This window comes from Notolepis coatsorum (genome assembly GCF_963971535.1).
Source record: "Notolepis coatsorum genome assembly, chromosome: 4".
NCBI lineage: Eukaryota > Metazoa > Chordata > Actinopteri > Aulopiformes > Paralepididae > Notolepis > Notolepis coatsorum.
This window is the reverse complement of record NC_140168.1, coordinates 3,249,275-3,276,965: the sequence shown is the minus strand read 5'-3', so window position 1 is coordinate 3,276,965 and position 27,691 is coordinate 3,249,275. Positions and strand designations below refer to the sequence as shown.

General features: G+C 42.0%; 1 protein-coding gene across 1 annotated transcript in view; it reads left to right on the top strand.

The window, feature by feature from the left end:
* The window catches only part of usp19 (ubiquitin specific peptidase 19), a 99,887-nt gene continuing 72,196 nt past the window's right edge, over nt 1–27,691 (top strand). The window contains exons 1-3 of the mRNA XM_084313311.1: nt 1–242; nt 4,787–5,247; nt 24,409–24,537. Of these exons, the coding sequence (XP_084169437.1) occupies nt 4,977–5,247; nt 24,409–24,537 (400 nt within the window). The 5' untranslated portion in view covers nt 1–242; nt 4,787–4,976. The remainder of the gene's footprint in view (nt 243–4,786; nt 5,248–24,408; nt 24,538–27,691) is intronic.

The following is a 27,691-nucleotide window of genomic DNA, read 5'->3' as shown; positions in this document are numbered from 1 at the left end:
GCGAACTCGCCGGCCATTGTGGGTCTGGAGTGGAGCGGGGCTCGCGGCCGTCGTCAAGGAGCTTAGAGAAACTGTGACGGCCTCGCCGGCCATTGTGGGTCTGGAGGAGGAGGAGTGTGACGCGGCCTCGCCAAGGAGCTTAGCAACCGGGGGGCGAGAGACACTGTGACGGACATTGTGCGTCAAGGAAAGAAAGGGAGTCGTCGGCCCTTCCAACAACACAACAAAACCAAGACTTTATTGTAAGTTGCCAGTGCCGACGTTATTATTATGATCCAACACGCTGTTTTAAACAGCAGACAATAACACTGGTGTACAACGTTGTATGGTTTTCCTTGTGTATGTAATGTCAACACAATTTCATGTTGGCTAATGTTTGTTAGCTCGCTAATGACATTAGCACGGCTAGCTAGCAGCTCAGGTTAGCTCGCTGGCTAACACTCGTTTTGGGGGAAACCTGCTGTAGAAGAGGGGCATTAGGTCGGTTGGTTCGTCTCTAAACCGCAGGGGGGGGGGATATTTTTAATCTGCATTATTATTAACGCACAAATTTACTGGCGTCTTCTACGTATTATTATTATTAATATACACATGATGTCAAACACTGTAGATTTGAGCAGTCAGTCGTTTATTTACATGCGCCAGTCGAACAACGTGTCTCACAACATGAGTTGTTGTTGTTGTCAGCTCTGACCCAGAGACACACAGGTCGTAGTACCCCCCCCCATACAACAAGTTAAGTTAAACCTTCCATCAGTTAGTACCCCCCCCCCCATACAACAAGTTAAGTTAAACCTTCCATCAGTAGTACCCCCCCCCCATACAACAAGTTAAGTCAAACCTTCCATCAGTAGTACCCCCCCCATACAACAAGTTAAGTTAAACCTTCCATCAGTAGTACCCCCCCCATACAACAAGTTAAGTTAAACCTTCCATCAGTAGTACCCCCCCCATACAACAAGTTAGTTAAACCTTCCATCAGTAGTACCCCCCCCCCCATACAACAAGTTAGTTAAACCTTCCATCAGTACTAGTAACCCCCCCCCATACAACAAGTTAAGTTAAACCTTCCATCAGTAGTACCCCCCCCATACAACAAGTTAAGTTAAACCTTCCATCAGTAGTACCCCCCCCCATACAACAAGTTAAGTTAAACCTTCCATCAGTAGTACCCCCCCCCCCCATACAACAAGTTAAGTTAAACCTTCCATCAGTAGTACCCCCCCCCCCCATACAACAAGTTAAGTTAAACCTTCCATCAGTAGTACCCCCCCCCATACAACAAGTTAAGTTAAACCTTCCATCAGTAGTACCCCCCCCCCCTCCCCCCATACAACAAGTTAAGTTAAACCTTCCATCAGTAGTACCCCCCCCCCCCATACAACAAGTTAAGTTAAAATCAGTCGACCGGCTAGCTAACGTTAGTTAACAAGACACAGACGCTGTAAAGGGCAGTCGTTTAACATGTTTAGCTATGATGATGAATTGACAATGGGGGGACCCTGATGTAAACAGGACGAAACTCTTTCTCTGGTCTGCATCCCCTTAACAATTGTGTGTATTGAGCCGTACTGTATTGTACCCCATTCTGCAATCTGTTAATAACGTTTTCAATCAATCAATCAACACGCTTTCTAGCCGGCTAAACTGTCACTATGAGTGCCTACTGGATGTACAGTTTCTTCCCCCTCAAATGTATATACTCTCTTTTTTAGACTATTTTTTTTGTATCACAAACAGTAGTGTATTTGTAGATCTGGTATGTCATAAATGTATAGATGTAGCAGGACTGTGTATCTGTATGTCATGTAGGGCTGCAACGATTAGTCGACATAATCGACGCCGAATTTTTGCGTCGATGTGTCGTAAAATAATTTTTTTGCACTACCTATCTTTGTGAAAGTGGCTTCCTCAGCTCTGGTCCAGCTGAAGACAAAGCAGAGGAACAGATTGGACATTGAGCGAGCATGACCTCAGAGTTGCTTTGTCTACCATCACCCCAGACTTTGAGACTCTTGTCAGGAGCAAACAACATCCCCAGTTATCCCATTAGTTCCCTGGGATGTTAAGCTAAGAAGTCTGCTAAGAAGGATATATTATTTATTATTATTATTATTATTTCATTGTGTTTTTAGCCCTAGTTGCACTTTTGTTGCAACCCCAGTTATCCCATTAGTTCCCCCAAACGTACTGTCGGCCTGTTATGTTAAGCTAAGAAGTCTGCTAAGAGCCCGGAAAAGGAGCCGCGCCCACAGGAAGCAGAGATGGAGGGTGTGACAGAAATAATCGGTAGATTAGTCGACTAATCGAAAAAATAATAGACAGAATGGTCGACTACCAAAATAATCGTTAGTTGCAACCCTGTATGTTACCTAGCCCCTTTCGTGACTGCGATGCAAGCCTCGCTTGAATACGCAGTCACTGGCTCCCACGTTACTAGCCATGTTAATGTGCGCCTCAAGCACTGCTTAAAAGCTAGCGGTGGGTCCAAAATATATCAGATATAAATTTCAAAGGTACCCAGCGTTCCATTTGGGTTTCACACACGGCTGTATTTCCGTATTTGGCTGCCTGGTGCGCCATCACATGCGCATCAGGCACCCAACGCCGGAAATACAGCCGTTTTGAGCAGTGTTGACCAGTTTATAAAAATTATTTAAAATGTTTATTAGCAACGCCGAGCTTTCAAACCCCGCCGTGTGTGTGTGTGTGAAACCCTAATGGAACGCTGGGTAGTGGGTACCTTTGAAATTTATATCTGATATATTTTGGACCCACCGCTAGCTTTTAAGCAGTGCTTGAGGCGCACATTAACATGGCTAGTAAGTAACGTGGGAGCCAGTATGTCACGAAAGGGGCTAGTATGTTACGATGAATTGAAAATGGGGGGACCCTGATGTAAACAAGACGAAAGTCTTTCTCTGGTCTGCATCCCCTTAACAATTGTGTGTATAATTGAGCTGTACTGTACCCATTATCTGTTAATAACATTTTCAATCAATCAAGAAGCGGCTCAACGTTGGTGATGACTGCTTGGTGTTTGGCTAGGTATTTGTCACCGTTTGGTGTTTGGCTAGGTATTTGTCACTGTTTGGTGTTTGGCTAGGTATTTGTCACCGTTTGGTGTTTGGCTAGGTATTTGTCTTTGAGTGTAGGAAGTGGTGCAAGGATCAGCGTCAATCCCGCAAGCTAACGGTTAGCAGCTCTCTGAAAGTAAAGTGGACAGGTGTGAAGTAGGGGTGGGACGATACATCGATCCAGATCGATACATCGATGTAATTATCAACAATCGAATCGGATCGATGCGATGTAATAAGATCGATTCATATCGATACTCTTATTTTGAAAATCCTGTGGCGAGTCTCATATCCGCCCAAGAACAACAGCAGTAGCTCCGTGTGTGTAGACGTTACAGCATAGCACTCTCCCTTTCTGTGTGTGTGTGTGTGCGCGCGTCTTTGGAAAGACCAGATGAGGTCAGAGGAGTTTGATGTTTAAATGTTATTTAAACATAAACAATATAATACATAATAAATGTAGGCCTATACATGATCATGCAACATCAACAAATTGTTGTAGGAACGGTTTGGGAGAGGGAGGTTGTGAGTTTTGAGTTCCAAAAATGTAGCTTAAAGTTTAAAGCTCAATATATAAAAACGTGGCACTTTACAGTGAACAGGAGGTCTATTTGTATTAAAAACAATAGATTGATTTTCCTTTAAATGTCTGGAAGAGCTCAAAAATACAAATGTCAAATGATATTTTCATTACCTTTTTTTTGTTGATCTAAATGTTACTGATTGTGTTAAATGGGCATATGATATCATCTCATATCGATCGCAGGCACCTGAATCTAATCGTATCGTATTGTATCGTGAGAGACTTTGTGATATCGGCAAATATCGTATCGTTGTCCAAAGAATCGATATCGTATCGTATCATGATGAAACTGGTGATTCCCACCCCTAGTGTGAAGCCATTATGCCTCCTTTGACAAGATACTCCGCTCTGGTCTAATCCAGCGGCATGGCAGTTATTTAAAACCTAATCCTGGTCACTTTGTAGTTGAGAAACACTTCCTGTGCGTGTGTTGTAGTACTACCTACCTAGGCTACCGTTAGCTAAAATAATAAGAATAAAACAGTAAATTATGAATTTCCATTGTTGTCCATATGTCCTAAACCAGTTTTATATAGTTACACCTCACTCTAAGCATTTGTATTTATTTACACAACATACAAACTAGGGCTGCACGATTTTGGGAAATAATCTAATTGCGATTATTCTGACAGATATTGCGATTGCGATTTGCGATGCGATTATAACATATTTAAAAAAAAATTACAAGAAGAATGTTGCTGCTTTCTGTAGTCGGGTCCCAACTGCAAAATTACTGTATTACCCTGTATTATACACTTTTACTATCATGTAGACTATTCTGCTTTGTGTTTACATGTGATGTATTGTATACATGCACATTTATTATGTTCTTGTGTGATGTATCGCACATTTTATTGCTGTGTGATGTATTGCAAATGTTATTGCTGTCATCTTGGCCAGGTCTACCTTCCAAAGGAGATCTTGTATCTCAATGGGACTTCCTGGTTAAATTAAATATTTTTTTTTTTTTTTTTTTTTTTAATTGCAGGCTTGGCGATTTGATAATTGCATCATTCCAAATCGCGATTTCGATTAAAAAACGATTAATCGTGCAGCCCTAATACAAACTATAATCCTTATCTGGACCTAACCTCATGACACTCCTCTCTTTTGCCCATTGACTCAGACCCCACCCTCCCACACCAGCCAGCCCTTCCTGGTTCTGTTCCGGGAGAGTTCAGACCCGCGGGAGAGTTCAGACCCGTACCGTCGCCAAGATAGCCGGGCCAGGCAGGAAGAGGCACACCTCAGATCCAGACCCCAGCAGCGGCGGTGATTCGAGCGACGGGCGGCCCGTCAGCGCCAAGTGCCTGAAGATGGCCAGCGGTGGCAGCGGCGGCGGTGAGGCGGTGGGTCGTCGCGGTGGCGGCGGGGCTCAGAAGCAGCAGAGAGGGGGCAGCGGTGCGGACGGCGGCGGCACCAGGGACCGGCACCACAGAGCGGGAGGAGCGCAGACCGGGCCCGGCACGGACCTGCCCTCCAGCAGCACCAGCAAGAAGAAGCAGAAGGATAGAGCCAACCAGGAGAGCAGGGAGGCCAAGAGGGTGGCGTCGGCGGCTGGGGATAACGGCGCTGAACCCAAGAAAGGTGAATAGAGCGAGGCGAGGGCACGCGGGGGCAGCGAGCTCATCCTTACCCACGGTGCCCGTGAGTCGCCGTGAGTCGTCGGGGGCCGACTTGCCGTGAGTGAGTTGGTGACGTCGCTGGTCACAAAGTGGTGGTTCGCGTCTAAAGCGGAGGCTGATTTTTGGTGAGAGAACCGCGACAGACGCGGGGCATAACAAAAAATATCGTTTGTTTCCGGTTGCCGACCGACCCTGGCGATTTAGGTGCGACCCAATATATTTTATGAGTTTTTAAAAAAAAATTACAAAAAAGAAAAAAGGGCAGATTTTTTTTTTATTTTTTTTTTTATATAAATAAAGTTTCATAGAAATCTTAGTCAAACCTTTAGTATTATGGATATTAAACATGCTGGCAGAGTACATGCATCCATGTTGTCGTGAACATTTTAATTAAATAAAGAAATTCCCTATCCATAGTCGCCGTGGGAAAGAATAAAAAAAAAAAAAAAAAAAAAAAAAAAAATCCCTACCTACCCATGGCCTTAACTGACAACCAACAGGAAACAAACAATATTTTTTTTTTATGCCCAGTGTTTCTTCTATAATCGCTTTGAAGCGGTGGCCGTGGCACAGAGCGATCCTTGTTGTTTCCATATCCATCCTTGTTTTGGTCCTAGTGCAGGACGGTTGTAGCACTGAAATGGTTCTTATTTTGATACCTGGCTTTGATTAAATCACTGTCTTAAGCACTGGGCCTATGTATTTTTTATTTTTTTTTGCTGGACAGCCTACATGACTGATGTCACTGAGTCAGTGGTTTGAATGTGGACCGTGTTGTAGAACCAGGTGTGAATGTGGACCGTGTCGTAGAACCAGGTGTGAATGTGGACCGTGTTGTAGAACCAGGTGTGAATGTGGACCGTGTTGTAGAACCAGGTGTGAATGTGGACCGTGTTGTAGAACCAGGTGTGAATGTGGACCGTGTTGTAGAACCAGGTGTGAATGTGGACCGTGGTGTAGAACCAGGTGTGAATGTGGACCGTGTTGTAGAACCAGGTGTGAATGTGGACCGTGTTGTAGAACCAGGTGTGAATGTGGACCGTGTTGTAGAACCAGGTGTGAATGTGGACCGTGTTGAACCAGGTGTGAATGTGGCCAGGTCATTTCTGGTCATGTGACATGTACGCCCAATCGTGGGACCGCAAGTTTCTACACTGGTTAGGCTTAGGCGCTCGTTTGAAGTTGGTTAAGGTTAGAGTTTGTCTTAGAGCATGGCGATAGAACGCCAGGTAGTTTGCAGGCTGTTATGGTGCGTTCACGTCAGGTGGGAAGAAGCGGACGAACCAGATGACATCTCGTTGCTACAACTAGGAAGCATTCACGCGTTGAACTCGAGGAAACCCCCACATCCAAGATGGCGATCTTAGCCTACTGTAATTAGCCTACTGCTAACCTATTGCTACAAGTCGTTAGCAAGTTACTTTAAAATCAACTGTAGACGAACAGCAGCAAGTATAGCTCGTTTTTCATATGAAGAGTACAGCAGTATGATTGTATTATTCTGATTATGTGATCAAAGTGATCATTTTGATTTGATTTGTATTGCCGACATCGCCGTCAAGCTTGCTGCCATGATGGTTGATACTTCCGCATTTCGGGACGCGAAGTGGGAGATATCGGGGTATATAAAAAAACTCCCATATGACCTAGTAGGAATTACCACTAGGAGGCTGACGTGAATGGCTTTTCCCAGTCGGAAGCTGGTTCTTCCGCTTCTTCCCAACTGACGTGAACGCACCATTAGACCCGGAAATAGGCGCATAACTTGCTGTCCCACGATTGGCGCACATGTCACATGACCTCAACGCTTCTCTCAGCGCCCAATCGCATTAGCCCTACTATCGCCTAACCTACTCGCTCAATACACTCGCTCAATATACTAAAACTAACTATCACTCAACTCACTATCACTCAACTAGACTAAATATAGCCTATAGAACAGATTTTAATATAATAATATAATAGTTAATATGAAAACAATACGTTATTTATATATTGATGTGATGTATAGAGAGATTAAAACAATACGAGGAAATGGGCGAGGACTATTGATGTGAGAGATGAAAACAATACGTTATTTTTTATATATTGATGTTATGTATAGAGAGATGAAAACAATACGAGGAAATGGGCTACGTTAATATAGATCAGGGGTAGGCAACCTTAGGCACGCGTGCCTGCATAGACACGCAGGGGCTTTGGCATAGGCACAGGGGGCAGCAGTAAAAAAAAAAATCTTTTTTTTGCTTTGAAATATTATAGTGAAATATTTTGCACTGTTGTCGCATTTATCTTGTTGAAATCCTTCCACAGGTTATTTTTACTACCACATATTTAATTGAGACCCTTTATTTGTTTATTATTTCAATTTAGCTGGAAATACATTGCTACATCATTCAGTAACATTTGCAGAGCCCTATAACAAAAACATTATTACGGTCACCATTGTGACCAGTGGGATTAATCAACAAATTTTATTATTTATTTTTCTATTTCATTGAACATTGCACATGTTAAAAGCAATTTATTTTCTCAAAATGTGAGTATTACCAAGTCAACTTGTGTTCTTAAAACAATGACAATAAACATAGTTTTATTAGGTTGAAATAATGTGGTTGTGTACTTATTTTTCTGGATTATTATGGATTGAAAACTGAAAACCTTAATGCACAGTAACTGAACTCAATATTTTTAAGTTCTGGTAACTTATTATTATTATTTTTTTTACAGTGTAGTCTTGCGATCAATCAAAACTTATTTACACGATATACCTCACATTCACCCTCCATTCACATCCTGGTGTTCTCCATTAGGCCTGTAGGTGGAGCTATGACAGCACACGTACAGTACACACACCGATGGTGTGTGATGTGTCCAAAAATGAATGGGCAAATGTGAGTGAAATGGTCGCACTGTATGCAGCTGTTTGTCTGCATTGCATTCCCCCCCCCTCCAACTCAGATTTAGGGTTGATACAACCATCATAATAATATTGTTAATAATAACAATAACAATAATGATGTAATAATGTAAAAATTATCATTAAAAATACCTGATTATGAGAAAAAATATTTACGATGCATGGAATATTGTTGAGGCACACTAGTTACAACTATATTTCAAACAGGCACTCCATGTCAAAAAGGTTGCTGACCCCTGATATAGATAATAATAATGCATTCTATTTATAAGGCGCCTTTCAAGGCACTCAAGGTCGCCGTACAACAATTTAAAAACAGTTAAATTCACAATCCATTAAAATATAAAAAGATGAAAACAATACGAGGAAATGGGCGAGGACTATTGATGTGAGAGATGAAAACAATACGTTATTTATATATTGATGTCGATTGATATGAATAGCGCCTTAAACAATACGAGGAAATGGGCGAGGACTTGGGCTGTGTAACTGAAAGCTAGGGCGTAACGCGATTGGGCGCTGAGAGAAGCGTCAGTGGCCAATCAGGCCACGTAAACCGAACGCGGAAGGACAACTGCCTTGGGGAAAGTATTCACGCGGCCAGGTCATGTGACATGAGCGCCAATCGTGGGACGGCAAGTTTTTGCACGGTTAAGCTTAGGCACTCTTTCGAAGTTGGTTAAGGTTTGTCTTAGAGCATGGCGATAGAACACCAGGTAGTTTGCAGGCTGTTCGACGCGGAAATGGGCAAACACGCTATTGGGCGCACATGCCACATGACCTGGCCAATCAGAGCGCCAAACGGGAACGCGGAAGGACAAGTCAGTTGCTGAAAGGATACACGCGATCAGGACATATAGCCATCAGGACATCTCGTGGCGACTGTGGCTTGGGAGGTAGAGCAGTCGTCTGGTAATCCAGAGGTTCCCGGTTCGATTCCAGGTCAACATGTCGAAGTGTCCTTGAGCAAGACACTCCCGATGAGCAGGTCGGCACCTTGCATGGTTGCCTCCCCCGTCGGTGTGTGAGTGAACGGGTAAAATGTGAGGAACAAATTGTAAAGCGCTTTGGATAAAAGCTGCTATATAAATTAGGGCTGTCTTAAATACTTCGAAGCTTTGTTCGATGGGCATGGGATTCGAATATGGGTTAGGGTTAAAATTCGATTATTTAAAATTCTTTTTTGAAGGTCAGCCCTAATATATAAATGCACAATTTACCATTTTTATTTACGATGGGTGGGGCGAAATGTACCGTCAGTCGTAGCCGTCATTGGCGGGGTGTGTGATGAATAGCCATGTGCTGTCAAACAGTGAGGCCAACCTGTTATGTAAATGAGCTGTATTGTGCCAGCGCTTGTATTGTTTACCCAGGTGGCGTGATTATGTCAAACTAAATGGGCCTAAATACTTTCTCGCCAAACTAGGCTGTCGGTGATACTGGTTAGTGTAGTCACGAATCAACATACCGGTTCTAAAACCATTCCATGGTAAAAAAAAACTAAAATATCAGGACAAGCAATGGAATATAATATTAGATGACGGAACAACACAAAATTGTTTATAAACGGTGACGACACTGTTGACACACCCACTACACAAAGCGTGCTCTCTCTCTCTCTCCCACACACACACACACACACACACACACACACACACACACACACACACACTAGGGCCGAGCCCAAACGTTCGGACCTTCGTTCATTACGTTGGCATTCAAATCTTAATTAATGGGTTCGAACCTCCGCTTTTAAAATTCAGTTTTTTATTTATTTTACACGAAAAATATATATCAGAATGTGATATATCACAGTACTATGTTGTGTTTACAATAATTTGAAAGTCATGCGCGAACACAGACGCAACACAGTCTAGTCGAGATGAGGAGGGGTCACCGTCATACATGATCAGGAAATTAATCGATCATGCGAAAAAGAGAGTTGAGTGACTCACACTCACCCGTCTTATTTCATAATACAACGTTTCCGAACGGACGTTTGGATTAAACCAAGTGTAATGCAGTGACGCTGAACTTCCCAGCGGAACACAAGTTACTTAACGTTACACACAGGTATGTTATGCACGTTAATTAAGTCAGACTAACACGTTTAGCTTGCTAATGGCTCATACAGAAACAAGCATTTCACCATAAAGTATTTTGTTGTGTCAAATAATAAACAAACTTGAAACGTTAAGATAGCAGGGCCCTATTCCCCGTACCTGGTTCAACTAAGTCGATCAAGAGTCCCATTATCCAGCTTCAGTTAACCCGATGTTTGAAGCCGGGATTTTCATGTTCCTCGAAGGTGGATTTAGTCTCGTTAACTAGAACCAGACTTGAGACCCAGGATAAGTGCGCGCGGCCGCTTCAGTTGAAAAGCCATCACGTATCGATAGCAGAGATCCTGATTTTTTAACGGCATTGATTGATTAATTGATTTCAAACTTTATTAACAGATTGCATTACGGCTCAATCGCCTCGCCGACAAGTTAAATGCGTTATCTATAGGCTAATTTTAAGTCCCTCATTACCCCAATCAATCAGATTATATTTCTTTAAACTTGCCTGCTGGCAGTAGGTTTATGGAATGGATAATCAAATGAGATCTTGCTAGCGAAAATAATTAGTTAAACTGTTATACGGAATAAGGACACGGCTCTCTTACCCATTGATTGATGTATGGTGGATCTTTTACTTATCTACACTGTGGTGTAACGGTGTCTGCTTTTGACTTTCACACAGGCGGCCCGGGTTCGAATCCCACTTCTCCTAGTCTTTTCCTTCTTTTTGCAATGTAGGAATAATTCAATTTGGTGCACGTTGAGAGCTATATAAAGAATGACATCCTCAATGCATGTAGATTTATAATATTTTAACTTAAAACTAGGCTACTTCTGCGTATAATCATTAATATTATATTCCAAAAAATTATATTGGAAACACGGGGATTCAAACACTGGTCGCTGGGTTGGCAGGATTGAGCACTACCGCTGCGCCACTGTGCCAGATGGGATAAATTCATTGTTTATACATTAATGAACGAGAGACCCGTGTTTAGAATATTCTTTATTTTGAATGAAGTTTTATCTCTTTATTCTCATTCATTAATGTGACGTCAACGGCTCATTCAATTTCTCAAATCCGTCAAACAGCGCATCTCATCAGACATTTTAATCCCAGTTACAATATCACACAAAATTCACAATCCACGCATAGACACTTCAATTTTATGCTTGAATGAAACAAAATCCAGGCGCTCCTCTCCTTCCTCGCTCCTCATCCACAGCGGAGAATATGAAAGGAATCAGAGCCAAACGAGCGATAGGTTTCAATCATTAAGGATATCCCCGCGGGATTCACATTTGCAATGCTGCGCGTTGTTAAAATAACCACATAATGTGTACATCGCACAGAGCGAGCGCCACGGTATAATATAACGTGCATTATTTAGGACAAAGTGAATTTAGTATCAGCATTTTGGGTCTATTTTACATTTCAAAAGCCCCCTCTGGAAGAATGGAGCACAAAAACGTAATTCAGAATGGTATAATGCAGATCGTAGACTGTGGGAATAATTTCAGGAAACGGGCTGTCACTTCTTTGCGGGGGCGTGGCTATGGTTCATCCGGCTAACTTGAACTTAAACCCTGCTCTCGACCAGGCTCAAACTTTTTGATGTTGTCATGGTGATTTAGACAATCCAGCTTCGGGGAATGGGAAAGTCCGGCTTAAGTCAGACTTGACCGAAAGTTATCCGGCTAACTCAGTTATCCAGGTACGGGGAACAGGGCCCAGGAGCCGTTGGCGTCGGCCAACAAATGGATTCACAAAATGGATTATCATCCAAACGTTATTGAAGCCTCCCGTGACCAGTAAGTAGGTACTACTAGTCTTAATAACCGCAGCAATATGCACATATGCGCTACGTTATATGTGTAAATGTGCGCTATGTGCCTAAAGTCAAGACTCGACAGTACTGAACCAGAAAAATTATTTAGGAGCAAATTATTTGCATGATTTAAAAACGATGCTTCGAACGTCCGTTCGAAAAACCCTGTCGAAGTTCGAAATCCCAAAAACAGGCTTCGGGGACAGCTCTTAACACACACAGACGGTACACACACACACACTGCTCCAGTCACGCATCCACTCGACTCATAGAAAACACAACATCAGGCTATTATTCTAGAATGATCGATAGTTCGATACTAATAAAATGGAGCATTGGACCGTTTTTTTTACAGCTGGGTATTGTAATACTTTCCTAGTATCGGTGTATCGTGCGACCCTAATACCGGTGTTACTTGGTGTTCCGTCATCCACAGAGAGTACCTTACTTGCCCACTGCCCCCACCGGTGTATGAAATCAAATCAAATTAAATCAAATGTATTTGTAAGCCCCGGCCGACAACACACGTTAATGTCCCCATGGGCCGGGCACGTCCTCTTTAAACAAGTCAAGAAGAAACATCACAATAAATCAAGAACAAAACAAAAACACCATGATGTCCAAAACATTTTAAATAAATGAATGCAACACTGTCCCACGCGAAGGTAAAATAAATAAATATATAAATAATAATAATAAGGTTTTAAATGAAAAAAAAAAGTCAGACAACATCATAACCTGAACGTGTCTGCGCGCGGACAGCAGCTATTTTCACGTTTCACTTTCATTCACAGAGTAGTTTTAAAACGTTTAACTTGACGTGAAGGAGAGAAAGAAGCTCCAGAGACGACGCGACACCTTACACAACGGCAGCGGATGATTGGGAAACATTTCTGATTCAAACCCTGCAGCAGCGAAAGCTCGACTGGAGAGGAGCTTGGAGGACCAGTCCAGACCAGCAACAGTATGTGATCAATGCGGTACATTGATCCATCTGTCAATGAACCGATAGAAAAGTGTTTATTTTTTTAATTAGAACCTAACGTCAACTCTGTCTGTCCAATAAATGGATACTATCAAATCAAACCATGCGCTCTACAGATATTGAGCATAATCTTTGTAAATGTCAGAGCCGTGCAGTATATCTGAAATTAATCAACACCTTTCTAGCCAATCAGAATCGAGCGTTCACCCAGGCTGTGAGCTAATACATGCTATTTATTCTATTGGGTCTAAGATGGTCCAGACATATTGGTGAACATGAAAACCTCCTGGGAGCACCCTGGCATGGTATACGAAAAAAGGCTGAATTAATTTACCACAGTCGAATCTTGTTTTCAGTTCGGGACAAACTGTAATTTGGTTTCAGTTCCAGGACGGTTATGGGGGGAGAAAATGCCTATAGTACACTCCAAACACGTACTTGTCTCTCTCTTTGTTATCTCCTCGCTTATTAGGCAGTAGTGTTGTCACGATACTGGAATTTCGACTTCGATACGATACCTTGAAAAGTATCGATACTTTCGATCAGGGGATTGAGAGATTTCTCTCTCCGGAGCTATGGCTATGCTCGGAGCATTTATTAACGTTACATAGCATAGCTCCGGAGAAATCTCTCTCTCTCTTCCTCCTCCCCCTCACAGCCGGGCAGCGCAGCCCTGTCTTCAGTTTGTAAACAACGCTATTATTAGCTGTCGTTCCTCCGTTAGCTTAATGCTAGCTAGCTGGCCACCTATTACTTCATGGAAACGGAGTAACGTCAAGCCGAGCCCACTACACCAGTACACGCATGAACTCGACACAACTACCCCGTTGCCAACGTTCGGTCGAGCGGAGCCGGAGCCCATCCTACACCAGTACACGCGTAACGTTAATAAATGCTCCGGCCAGCTGGTACCGATACTGCAGAAAGTATCGGTACTTCGGGAAATGAGTATTGAAGCCGTTTTAAATATTCAGTATCGATATGTATCGATACTTCGATATTTTTGACAACACTATTAGGCAGTGTCACTATATGTGCTGTGATCAGTAGGGTTGGGTACCGAACTCTGTAGTTTTAGGGCACCGACCAAATTACATTGGTACTACAGAGTACCGATTCACGCTAGATCAATCGGTACCAAATTTCGCTACCTTTTACATGTTTAGTATATGTAGAGTGTAGAGCCATATGAAATCCGTTTTATTTTTTTTCCAAATTCCATTTAATTCTTTTCCAAATTCCGTTTTTTCCGTTTTAATATTTCAGAATTCTGTATTTTGCTTTGTACGCTCATTTTACCATCAGAAATAGTGTCTAATAAGTGGGAATGAATAAATGTCCACAATTTAATAAGATATAACAGTCCATTTAATAGGGCTGTCTTAAATACTTCGAAGCTTCGTTCGATGGGCATGGGATTCGAATATGAAAAAAAAAATTATTATTTAAAAAAAAAGATTACCGGTATATATTTTTGCAAAATCAACTCTGCCTCTCTTTGTTAACTACAACAAGCAATGCTGTTTGTTATTTAAGATGAGGTCGGACTCGGCACTGACAGATTTGTGTTCATTGTGCTGCTTTTATAAAGCCTCAAATGACGGCTTACAATATTTCATGAAAGCAAAGTGTTTTGTTTGTCTAAGATTTAAAAAGGTTTAAACTTTACAGCACTGACAAAGTTGAACAAAGTGCTGTACAAGTCCCACAACATAAAAGCAGAGTTTACATTTTTTTTATTTATTTTTTTTTATAGTTGATTCCATTTTTATTGCTCAATTCCGCGATTCCGTGATTGCGGATTCCATATGGCTCTAGTAGAGTGTAATATGACTAGACAAGAGGGAGCCTTTTCTACAAATATATATTTATTACTGTCCCGTCTCTTGGGTCTTGGTCAGAGGAGTTTGATAATATTCACTGAGGATGGCCAGATAATGTTGATATTTAAAAACAATACATGATCATGTGATTTAGTTTGTGTGGTGTGTTACAACAATAAATAACACATTTACCACTGAAAAAAAGGTACCGTTGTGTATCAATAATACCGAATTCCAGGAACTGGTACTGGGACCGGTATCGGTTCAAATGTGAACGTTACCCTAGTGATCGGTGTGTTTTCTTCTATTTTGCCTCACTGTTGGTGTCGCCATGACTACATACTGTGGTGGTGGTGCATATTGACACACCTACTGTAATACCAGGAAGCATAGTGTCTTATTGGTTAGTGTTGCTGTAGGTTGTTGATAAAGACATATTTTAATGACGCTCGACTGATTCACTTAGTTTGGGTGTGTGTGTGGGTTAGTGTGTGTTGTTAGTGTGTGTGTTGTTAGGTCTGCTTCGTGCTGAAGTGTAGTAATCCTCGCTGGGTTTGTGTGTGTGTGGGTTAGTGTGTGTTAGTGTGTGTGTTGTTAGGTCTGCTTCGTGCTGAAGTGTAGTAATCCTCGCTGGGTTAGTGTGTGTGTGGGTTAGTGTGTGTGTGTGTTGTTACTGCTTCAAGCTGAAGTGTAGTAATCCTCGCTGGGTTAGTGTGTTAGTGTGTGTTGTTGTTACTGCTTCGTGCTGAAGTGTAGTAATCCTCGCTGGGAGTCAATCTGATCAGGGAAACTGGGGTTTGTCAGGTCATTAGAACCGTCAATTATCCCTCCCTGGTCGTTAGCCGTCAGTCGGCTTTTTGCTGCACCGTGTGGCAGCCAGCCAGTCACTCCTCGTGTTCCTCCAGAGCCTGGCGGGCAGGGACTCTCTGCCCCCTTAGGGGCTCTTTACTGCACCGTGTGGCAGCTAGCCAGTCAGCGTGTTGCTTTTTAACAGCGGAGCAGTGCAAGAATGTGACAATTTGACCATGTGACCGCGGCAACGTGGGAGAGCGGCAGTGCGGAAATAGGCTGTCTCTAAGACAAACTCTAACCTTAACCAGCTCCTTAACAGCGCCTAAACTTAACCGTTCTAACCAACTCCGAAACAATGCCTAACCTTAACCTTAACCTTAACCATGCCTAACCTTAACCATAGAAAGAATATTGCCATTCTCTTTGACAAACTCTAACCTTAACCAGCTCCTTAACAGCGCCTAAACTTAACCGTTCTAACCTTAACCAACTCCGAAACAATGCCTAACCTTAACCTTAACCTTAACCATGCCTAACCTTAACCATAGAAAGAATACACGTTAAAAAAAAAATCACGTTAAAAAAAAATTTCATGGGATTCGAACTCGTCAACAACGGACCGCAGGACCGCTGAGCGCCGAATGAAAATCATGGCGGATTAGGGCGGTTACATAATTACGCAAGCTCTGCCGCTCCGCTCTGCGGTTGCCGCGCCTGCCGCGGGGCGTGTCGCAGCCAATCAGGGAAAACGCGGAAGCAACGGCAGCACTGCTCCGCTCGTGTTCCTCCAGAGCCTGGCAGGCAGGGACTCTCTGCCCCTTAGGGGCTCTTTACTGCACCCACCGTGTGGCAGCCTGCCAGTCACTCCTCGTGTTCCTACAGAGCCTGGCAGGCAGGGACTCTCTGCCCCTTAGGGGCTCTTTACTGCACCCACCGTGTGGCAGCCTGCCAGTCACTCCTCGTGTTCCTACAGAGCCTGGCAGGCAGGGACTCTCTGCCCCTTAGGGGCTCTTTACTGCACCCACCGTGTGGCAGCCAGCCAGTCACTCCTCATGTTCCTACAGAGCCTGGCAGGCAGGGACTCTCTGCCCCTTAGTGGCTCTTTACTGCACCCACCGTGTGGCAGCCAGCCAGTCACTCCTCATGTTCCTACAGAGCCTGGCAGGCAGGGCCTCTCTCTCTGCCCCTTAGTGGCTCTTTACTGCACCCACCGGGTGGCAGCCAGCCAGTCACTCCTTGTGCTCCTACAGAGCCTGGCAGGCAGGGACTCTCTGCCCCTTAGTGCCAGTCACTACTCTGTTTCTGTTTGATCTCTGTTGTGTATTCAATTTCACAACAAGTGACAATTAGGTTAACCCTTTGTCTTGTGTCATCACACAGTACAGTAAATCCCTTGAGAATGAGCACATTGACATACGACTAAGGAAATGTGAGTGTTTGCTTACATGTTAAAAAAGATATTTTAAACTCGAAAGGCATACAGTCACGTCGAGTGTACATAAATAAGCAAAAAAAAAAAGGCATAAAATCACACAGCATATAAAATCATAACGAGATGAGGCAGAGAGCAAAGATAATGAGTCAAATTTGTCAAACTTGATTGACAAAGGTTGGAGATCAAGGCGATCTAAAGCTTTAAGTACTGTGCTGGATTTAATTCCATGAGCTATAGGGGCATCATGGCAAAATGCACGATTACCAAGTCAGACAAATGATCAAATAAAGCGTGTTTAAAAACAGACGAGGGACAACGGAGAATACAAAATCCAGCTTCCGAATCGCAATTGCACCCTTCAGCTATACTACAGCTTTTTCGTTTCTTTCTTTCTTTCCCCCAGAGCTTTGAACTCTTCCAGGGAGAGAGAACCACTGTGTTCTGAAGGTTATTCCACGGCAGGACTCGACAGCGCGAGCCGAGCCGTTCACGCGCTCCCGTGACTAAAAATAGACGCGTGCGGGAAAATGATTTGCCAGCAGCACAGTGTGTGAGAGTAAACATTACAAGTGCCATAATCATCATCATCCCTCACCGGCTGTATGTAGGTCAGTGGGCGCGTTGAGCAAAACTAATTAAATAAACCTCTCCTCAACTGCCAGGACCTGTCGCTCGCTCGGGCATATCGTCATGGTTTCGGGGTGGTGGCGGCAAAGCGTGCCAGCGGAGGCTCTTGTTTACATTTGTTGGACCACAGCGGCAGACGCTCCACAGTTTGTCTGAGCTTCGCAAAAAAAAAGATGGATACAGTACGGCTCAATACACACAATTGTTAAGGGGATGCAGACCAGAGAAAGACTTTCGTCTTGTTTACATCAGGGTCCCCCGTTTTCAATTCATCATGAATTGTAAGTAAGGGTGCAACTTGCTCCGTGCAATAATCCATTCTTTGTGGATCTAGCCCACAGTATTTCTGACACTGGGAATACATTCCCTGAAATCCATAGATGTCCCTAGAATCAGATACCAAGAACATGCAAATAGACCATATAAAAAAAAGTCTGTAAATGTGTATTGTATTCTACGTTCTTATGGAATGAATGAGATTTAAAAAAAATATTATTATTATTTTTGTAATTAATTTTGAGTTAATTTTCATAACGTGATAATCTGCTCTTTGCTGTGTAATTAATTAATCGAATTAACGCGATAAACTGACAGCCCTAATATATATATATATTTTTTTATGTTGTGGGACTTGTACAGCACTTTGTTCAACGTTGTCAGTGCTGTAAAGTTTAAACCTTTTTAAATCTTAGACAAACTAAACACTTTGCTTTCATGAAATATTGTAAGCCGTCATTTGAGGCTTTATAAAAGCAGCACAATGAACACAGATCTGTCGGTGCCGAGTCCGACCTCATCTTAAATAACAAACAGCATCGCTTGTTGTAGTTAACAAAGAGAGGCAGAGGTGATTTTGCACACCAAAAAAAAGAGAATATATTTTTTTTATTTTCTTTTTATATATTCGAATTTTATTTTCCCATTCGAATCCCATGCCCATCGAACGAAGCTTCGAAGTATTTAAGACCGCCCTACAGGGTTAATACGTCATACACTGTAGTCCGTGCAGGTTTCGGTGGGAACAGTCGGACACACTTAGTGGTCAGACCTTCCTAACACTGCTGGCAGCGGTCCATGCCCACGGCTGTGGAGTCTGATGGCGGCTGATATCAGTGTTTCACGCGGGTTTGAACGTTTTAGTGGTTTTTCCGGCAGGCTGTGTGACGGGCAACACGCACAGTCCACACACACACCGGAAAGGACTGTGCACAATGCATATTATAAAGACATTATTAACGTGTTATCGTTATATCAGTTTGGGAAATGTGGGTATTTGAGGTGGGCCTATTCCGATACAGCTGTGGGTAGGCCTGTCACGATAACACATTTTGCTGGGCGATTAATTGTCCCAGAAAATATTGCGATAAGCGATATTATTGCGGTTTTGAGAGAATTTCTTTTTGAGAAATGTATTTCCCAAAAGTTTTCAATTAACCTTTTTATTTTTTTTTACTAATATAATAATAGCATAATAATGCAAGGAAACCGTTTCAAAGTGCAATAAACCTTTATTTAACATTGGAAGATATTTTAAATATCCTAAATAAAAAAAATGCTCAGTTTGATTGTTTATTATAAAACAAACTGAAACTGGAAACAAGCCCTCTGTCTGGCTTTTTGTATCATCCTTTTAACATGTACATTTATTATTAATGGCGGTACCATGTACAAAATGTTAATAAAGTATGAGGAAAAAACTGTGGAAACGTAATAAATAAAAAGGCAGTGAAACAATAATCAAATAAACACCAAAATATATACTATCTCTATTGGAATGGAGACTTCAGCACAGGATAAACTAGGGATGGGCAAAAATAATCCAGATCGATTGATCACATGATGTACTCGAGTACTCGTGGAGGAAAACGCTGTACAAAATAAACATCTTTTCCGGTGTTTTAGACTTTTAGTTTGAAACCCACCCACCGGTCTGGAGCGGAAGTATTGTTGTTATTATCCTAGCAGAACGTATTGAGCGGACAACTTGTCTCGTCCGGTTCTGTGTTTTTGAGCTAATGATAAAACAAATGTTGAGATTGTTGGTGAACAACTAACTTTAGGTTAGTTTTAACATTAGCTACTAACGTTAGATGCAGCTACTACAGGCAATCAACGATGAGGAGGAAGCGCCAAAGCCGTATATAATAGAATAGTAGCCCTGTGTTGCGTAGGCACGACTCGAAACTACATGTTATAATAAATTAATTCATGTTTAACTTGTCCCCGTGTCCAGTCCTTTGACTAGCCCCACCCGTTCATTGTAAACAATGATGCATGTAATTGTATTAACGTTATTCTGTGTTGTAGCTAGCTATGCTATACGTTGTATTTAGTTTGTTAGCTATTTAGCTAATGTTGATAGCATCAACGCTAGATCTTTAATCTTTATTTAGCAGTCCAGTTTCTCCGGGCAGTAGCGAGTAACTACTTGGGTCTAAAAATAGCTACACTACAAAGAACACTACTTGGTTAAAAGGAGCAACACTATTGAGAAATGTAGTTAAGCTATGTGGCGTTGCTAGTGCCCCACGGAGCTCCCGTGCTGTACTCTGTAGTAAGGCCAGCGGCCCCCCACACGGAGAGTGACTGACAAGGGGTACTGGTTCCGCCTCATTAAAACAAACGCGCAAATAGCAATTAATTGCGCCCGTCAAAATCATTGCATTCATTTTAATTATTGCGCCGATTCATCGATTTATTGCTTATTGCGGCAGGCCTAGCTGTGGGAAACGCAAAAAAGAATTAAATAAAGACCGCACGCTATATTATTACACAGATGATATCATGAGCACATTTATGGCTGGGCTGGACTATAGGAATATTACTCCCTCCAGCTGTAAGGGATTGGGTGTTGCTTCCAACCTTTCACAGCAGTGTGTGTGTGAGAAAGAGAGGGTGAGAGAGAGAGAGGGTGAGAGAGAGAGAGGGGGGGGGTGGGAGGACTCGTTGCTGAACTTGAGTGTAGAGACTAAATCAGAACTCTGGTGTCCGCTAGCTGCACGTCGCACGTGACACGCGGCTCCAGTGACTGCGTGCCTCTCTCTCTCGGTGCTGCTGGACCGGTGGAATGAAATGTCCGCCGGCAGACAGACGTATAGCTGGGGTTGAGAACATTATGAGGAGAGGTACGGTTGTGTGGTCCCTTGTTTCTTCTTGCTTGTTTTGTTTCTCTTTAAAATAACTTGCTTTTTTCTGTGTGGTTTGAAATGGAGAACATGATGCGACAGGCAGGTCCTGCCGGGCTAAACGTGGCTCGTTTGTGTTTCTGAAGCGCTCAGTGGTTCTCTTGCTAAGAGGTGACCGTGTGGAGGTAGAGCGGCCGGGCGTCTGCCTGGTTAACCGGAGGTTCCCGGTGCCATTCAGATTCAGGAGTTGTATATTCTGCAGCTGTCTTTTGTCCAGTAGGGCTGACCTTCGATTTCTTTTTTTTTGGAATTCGAAGCTTCGGGGCCGAGATTCGATTTTAATTCGAAGCTTCGAGATAAAAAAAAATATATATATATATATATACCGGTAATATATAATTTAAATAAAAAAAAATAATCATATATATATATATATATTTTTTTAATAATCGAAATTTATTTTCATATTCGAATCCCATGCCCAAGTTTCTTTAATAGTTGTCATACAGAAGTACAGAATACTTTTATACAAAATGCTTCTTACTGTTACGCTCCAGAGACTGTGCTAGACAAGATAAGTATGAAATAAAATAGTATAGCATGTAAAATAGAAGTAAAAATAGAGGTCACAGTGTTCAGTATAGACATATGTACAATGTTCGATGCAGAATAGAGTAACTGAGTTACCATACAATATACAATATACTATGCAATGTACTAATATACAATACTATATAGTGCAAAGCAGAAATGGGATGAGGTACAATTTAGGTACAATTTACAGTAAGGTGTACGAGTTGTAGTGCAAATCCTTTACCAATAAATATAAAGTGTGTTTAGGTAGAGCCATATGGAATCCGCGATCACGGAATCGCGGACGGAATCGCGGAATTGAGCAATAAAAATGGAATCCACTATATAAAAAAAAATAAAAATTTATTTACTTTTTTTTTTACTTTTTTTTTATTTATTTTTTATGTTGTGGGACTTGTACAGCACTTTGTTCAACTTTGTCAGTGCTGTAAAGTTTAAACCTTTTAAAATCTTAGACAAACAAAACACTTTGCTTTCATGAAATATTGTAAGCCGTCATTTGAGGCTTTATAAAAGCAGCACAATGAACACAAATCTGTCAGTGCCGAGTCCGACCTCATCTTAAATAACAAACAGCATTGCTTGTTGTAGTTAACAAAGAGAGGCAGAGTTGATTTTGCAAAAATATATATAATTTTTTTTTTTTTTTAATAATCAAATTTTATTTTCATATTCGAATCCCATGCCCATCGAACGAAGCTTCGAAGCTTCAAAGTATTTAAGACAGCCCTATTAAATGGACTGTTATATCTTATTAAATTGTGGACATTTATTCATTCCCACTTATTAGACACTATTTCTGATGGTAAAATGAGCGTACAAAGCAAAATACAGAATTCTGAAATATTAAAACGGAAAAAACGGAATTTGGAAAAAAATAAAATGGAATTTGGAAAAAAATTAAACGGATTTCATATGGCTCTATGTTTAGGTGATCTAAAGTGTGGAGAGTGGGTGCTGCAGTGTGTTGCCCATCGAACGAAGCTTCGAAGTATTTAAGACAGCCCTACTGTCCAGTGACCTGAACATTGTAATCAGTGCTGTTAGATTCAAGTCCAGCCTAAAGACATGGCTCAAAAGGGACTATAATTAACCCAGATACTTGGCTAAAAAAGGCACCCTTACATGTTTTTATGCGTCTGTTATGTATAATGTGATGTGTTGTGAAGTCATGTCTAAGCATTTCATTCCCCTACCCCCCCCCCCCCCTACATAAAGGACCACAATGGAAATAAGCTCTGAGCTTTTTTGTGTCTATCCGTCCTTCTGTCACAATGTTATTTATTTTTTATTTTTTATATATTGTCAAATAAAGTCATTCATTCATTCCCGCTCCTCTCGGGCAGGGTGTCGAAGTGTCCTTGAGCAAGACACTTAACCCCTGACCCTAAGTGCTCCCGATGAGCAGGTCGGCACCTTGCATGGCCTCCTCCACTGTCTGTGTGTGAGTGTGTGAGTGAACGGGTGAAATGTGAGGAACAAATTGTAATGCGTTTTTCAAACTAAGTCGCATTGGTTTGGTTTCAGTGGAGCCTCTGTGATTTTCAGAGTCCACTATGTTTTGGTTTGTGTTCTGGGGCTGAGTGCATTTGCATGACCCATTTCTAACATGCAAGTGCAGTGGCGTGATTCATGTGAGCTTGCTTGCACATGTGTGAATCTGTGTGCGTGTGTCCTCATTGTCGGCAGATACATTTTTTTTTCAATCGCTCTTTCTCAGATTTTTTATCTGTTTTTCTCCCCGTCCCAATTTAGTCGTTGTGCCAATTCCCCCCCTCCCCTACCTGGTTGTTGTGCGCATGTTCTCCTACTGGTCGGTACAAGGGAACCCTGAAGTATCCGCCCGCTTCCTCCGACACGTGAGGCGACAGCCAGTGGCTCTCTTCTCACCTGGCAGCGAGGGCTCTCATTGGTGAAGCGTAACGCGTGGGAGGTCACGCTGCCTTCCTCAAGTCCTGCCTCCGCTGAGCAAGCGCCCAGACCTGACCTGTAGGCGTTGCTGTCCACAACGCCAGTTTCCCACCCACGGCTTCCCTCCCCCCTAACCCAGCCAAACGAGTTAGTATAGCGATCAGCCCAAGCCAAGGCAATGCTGACTCCGGGAGTCGAGACCGCAGCCTCTTGCATTGGTGACGAGCGCAATCCCCGCTACGCCACCTGACCGCCACATTTGTAGTTTCACTTAGGGATGGGCATTTTTAAGAAGAATCCAGATCGATTGATTGCATGCTATACTCGCGTGATCGTGTATTACTCGAAAATGGAAAAAAGATGTGTCTAACTGTCTTGTGTAGGGCTGACCTTTGAAGCTTTTTTGGCAATCGAAGCTTCGGGGCCGATCTTCGATTTTAATTCAAAGCTTCGAAAAAGAAAAAAATATGTGTGTATGTATATATATATATATATATTAATTATAATATATATATATTTTTGTATCTTATGTTGTGGTGGGACTTGTACAGCACTTTTGTAAACTTTGTTGTTTTTAAATGTGCTCTATAAATAAAGTGGATTGGATTAATTAATTAAGTAGCCCCTTTCGTGACTGTGACGCAGCCAACAAGGTTTCACTCAGCTGCGCTGCCTGGGTGCAGTGGGGCTGCTCTCACAGCCAACGACATGACATTACATAATTATGTTGCAACCTTCGTCTATCAAGCAAACAATTAGATTATATTTAATTTATCATTTATAATTATATCAGACAATGCACCTACAAAAGCAGATGATTACAATTAAATTAGCCAACTTGGTAACACATTAGTCATAGCAGCATAGGAATAGCCTTATTAATGTTTTGTGTGGCGTCGGCGTTGTGTACAACTCCAAGGGATATTCCCTTGGAGATGCATTTTGGAGGCAAAAAATTATAATAATTATTATCATTTTTTTCACACTAGATGTGTCTGACTGTCTTGTGTGCGTTTCAGATGTGTTTGTGGACTGGAAGCAGAACGCCAACGAGGTGATAGTCCGACTCCGCTGTGGAGAGGGGGTGCAGAGGACCGAGGACGTCGGCACCACCTTCACGGATACACACTGCCATGCAAGCTTCCCAGGTAAGCACCACGACAACAACAACAACAACAACAATGACTGTAAAAACAACACAAGCTTTATACTAGCAGGGCTGTACGTTAACTTTCTTTGCACATAGCACTGGTGCTACAGAGGTTGATAGTTTTGTAGCACAGGCCAAAATCTTGTAGCACAAGTATAAAACGTGTTATATTTGTAACGGTCACAAATGTGCCTATTGTATTTGTGTTATTTAGTTGCAGTGCCATGTTTGGCTGTCATTTTCATGCCGACAAGTTGACGTCACACAGCCAGACACGTTACGTGTAAGGAATTATGGGATTTGGTGTTGGGTGTATGGACTCTACTAGGGGTGGGAATCACCAGTTTCATCACGGTACGATATCGATTCTTTGGACAACGATACTGTATTTGCAGATACGATACGATGCAGGTGCCTGCAATCGATACGAGACGATATCATATGCCCATTTAACACAATCGGTAACATTTAGATCAACTCAAAAAAGGTAACGAAAATATTATTTGAAAAAAAGTAATTGAGCTCTTTCAGACATTTAAATGAAAAACAATCTCTTGTTTTTAATACAAATAGACCCCCTGTTCACTATAAAGTGCCACGTTTTGATATATTGAGCTTTAAACTTTTAAGTACCGTAAAACATTTTGGAACTCGCAACACGCAACCTAAAACCCTGTCCTCTCCCAAACCGTTCCTGCAATTGTTTTATGTTGCATGATGATCATGAATACATTTATTATGTATTGTATTTTTTATGTTTAAACATCAACATTATCTGTCCACCCTCAGTACATTTACTATCAATATAATACTCGTCTGACTTAATCTGATCTTTTCAAACGCACACACACACACAGAAGGGAGAATGCCTGATTGTCAATAACGGCTTTCTTTAGTACGACATCATACGTTGATCAGATGGATTGCAATGAAATAAATGGACAATCGAGCTGGAATTAATGTTAGATTCCTCTTACCTGTACCCGATGAGACTGAAGGAAAAATATTCCAATTATTTGATTTCCATCTGCTAGATCCTTTTTCCGCTTGTACGACGCAATAAACGCCGAAAGCATATTGATTCTTGCTTCTCGACGTCGATCCAATGCACTCGAGTGTTTGTCTGGATTCACATAACAAGAAAGCTCCGCCCCGGACGACATTCACTGATGCACAGACCTAACCATCCTGCAACTCGCCCGAAATCCACCAGGCGGCGGTATTGAGCCGTTGCAATATCAGACAGAGTGCCAAAGTCTCCCAAAGCCTTGCTGGATGAATTATGAATGGCAATAGCGAATAAAGGAAATAACGATCCCCAAAACGAGTTAACTCGTTTCTGGCGCTGAACGCATGGCGTGCAATAACGAGTTAACTCGTTTCTGGCGCAGATTGTGTTAAGGAGGTATACTGTATTTAATTAAATTGCATGAAAAGATAAATATAATAATAGATTATAATAAATAAGATAATAAAAGAAACGGAAGCCAGTAGGGCTGACCTCGACTAGTCGACTAATTGCTTGAAAGGAGCCGTAGTCGACTGATGATCTCTCAGTCGAGACGAATGTACAAAAAAATAAAAAGATATATATATTATTTTAAAATACTTACAAAAATAAATGTGGATCATTCCATTTGGGCTGTGGGGGGTGAGTAATCACATTGTATAGTCATCAAAATACATAGCCCTAATAATCATAATCCCTGACGATTCCCACTCCTAACATCCACCCAGGTCTGTGGTCCCTGATGTATGCGTATCTCATCTCTGCATACATTTAATGTGCATATACTTCATGCTATGATTTGTGACTACCGTCTTTAATGGGACAAAGAGGCCCATTGCGATGTTAGCTCCAAATGTGAAAAACTATGATTTTATGTTCTGTACCTTGCCTTGACTGTCTGTTTTGCTGCGGTCTATTTAATACTTATTTTTTATCTCTGCACTTTTTTTTGACAATTTTCTGCTCAGTTTATGCCAATTTCCTTGGCAAAAAAGCAATCTTCTTTTGCCGCTATGAAGCACTTTGAGCCGCAATTCTAGTAAGAAAGGTGCTCTACAAATAAATTGTATTATTATTATTAGGGCTGTACCGAATATATATATATATACAGTAGGGCTGTACCGAATATATATATATATACAGTAGGGCTGTACCGAATAGTTCGAAGCTTCGTTCATAATGTTGACATTCTAAATCAACATTCGAATAAATATGGACGGCTAAGTGGCACAGTGGGCAAGGCACTCTCCACTAACGCAGGAGATGCTGGGTTCGAGCCCAGCTCTCGGCGTTGCTTCCGGCTTGGCTGGTCGTTCATACTAATACAATTGGCAGTATTAGGGGGTTGGAAAGCCGGTGGGTGGGGATCGGACGTTGTGGACAGCGACTCCTACAGGTCGGTTGGTGCACCTGTACAGCAGAATCAGGAAGTGACGGGGGCGGCGTGTCCCTCCCACGCGTTACTCCTCGCCGCTGAGAGATTGCGCTGTGCAGGTGAAAAGATGCGACGGCTGCCTCCTCGTGTACCGGAGGGGACACGTGATGCTAGGCTTCGTCCACATTGCAGCCGGCCAGTGGGAGGCATGGTCTAACAACATTCGAGACAGGGGAGGGTAGAATTGGATCAAACTAAAATTGGGATGGGAGAAAAATAGAAAAATGGGGAGAAAAAGTAGATAAAAAAAAAAAATACATTTGAATAAATATAAATTTTTTATGTGTCTATTCATTCTGTTTAAACCAATGGGGTTTTTCATCACAGTTGCAGATAAAGATTAGGCTGCACTAATATTATAGTATAAAAATAAAATGAAACATTTATCATAAATGATGTAGCCTATCTGCATCCGCTCGGCGCTCCATCAAGACGTCACCATCACTTTCGTACCAACCGTGCCCTTATTGGATTATTTATGTTGACGAAACTGATGAGTTATATTCATTAAAGAAAGTTGATTTAATAATAAAAAAAAAAATACTAATTTAATCAAATGAATCACTTTATTCAAATTGAGGATTTAGTTTGAGATATTTTTTCTTCTTTTTGTATTATGTCATAAAATATGACGACAGACATTCGAAGCTTCGTTCGAATACTTCAATAGAAGCTTCGAATGTTAAAAAAAAATTACATTGGGCACAA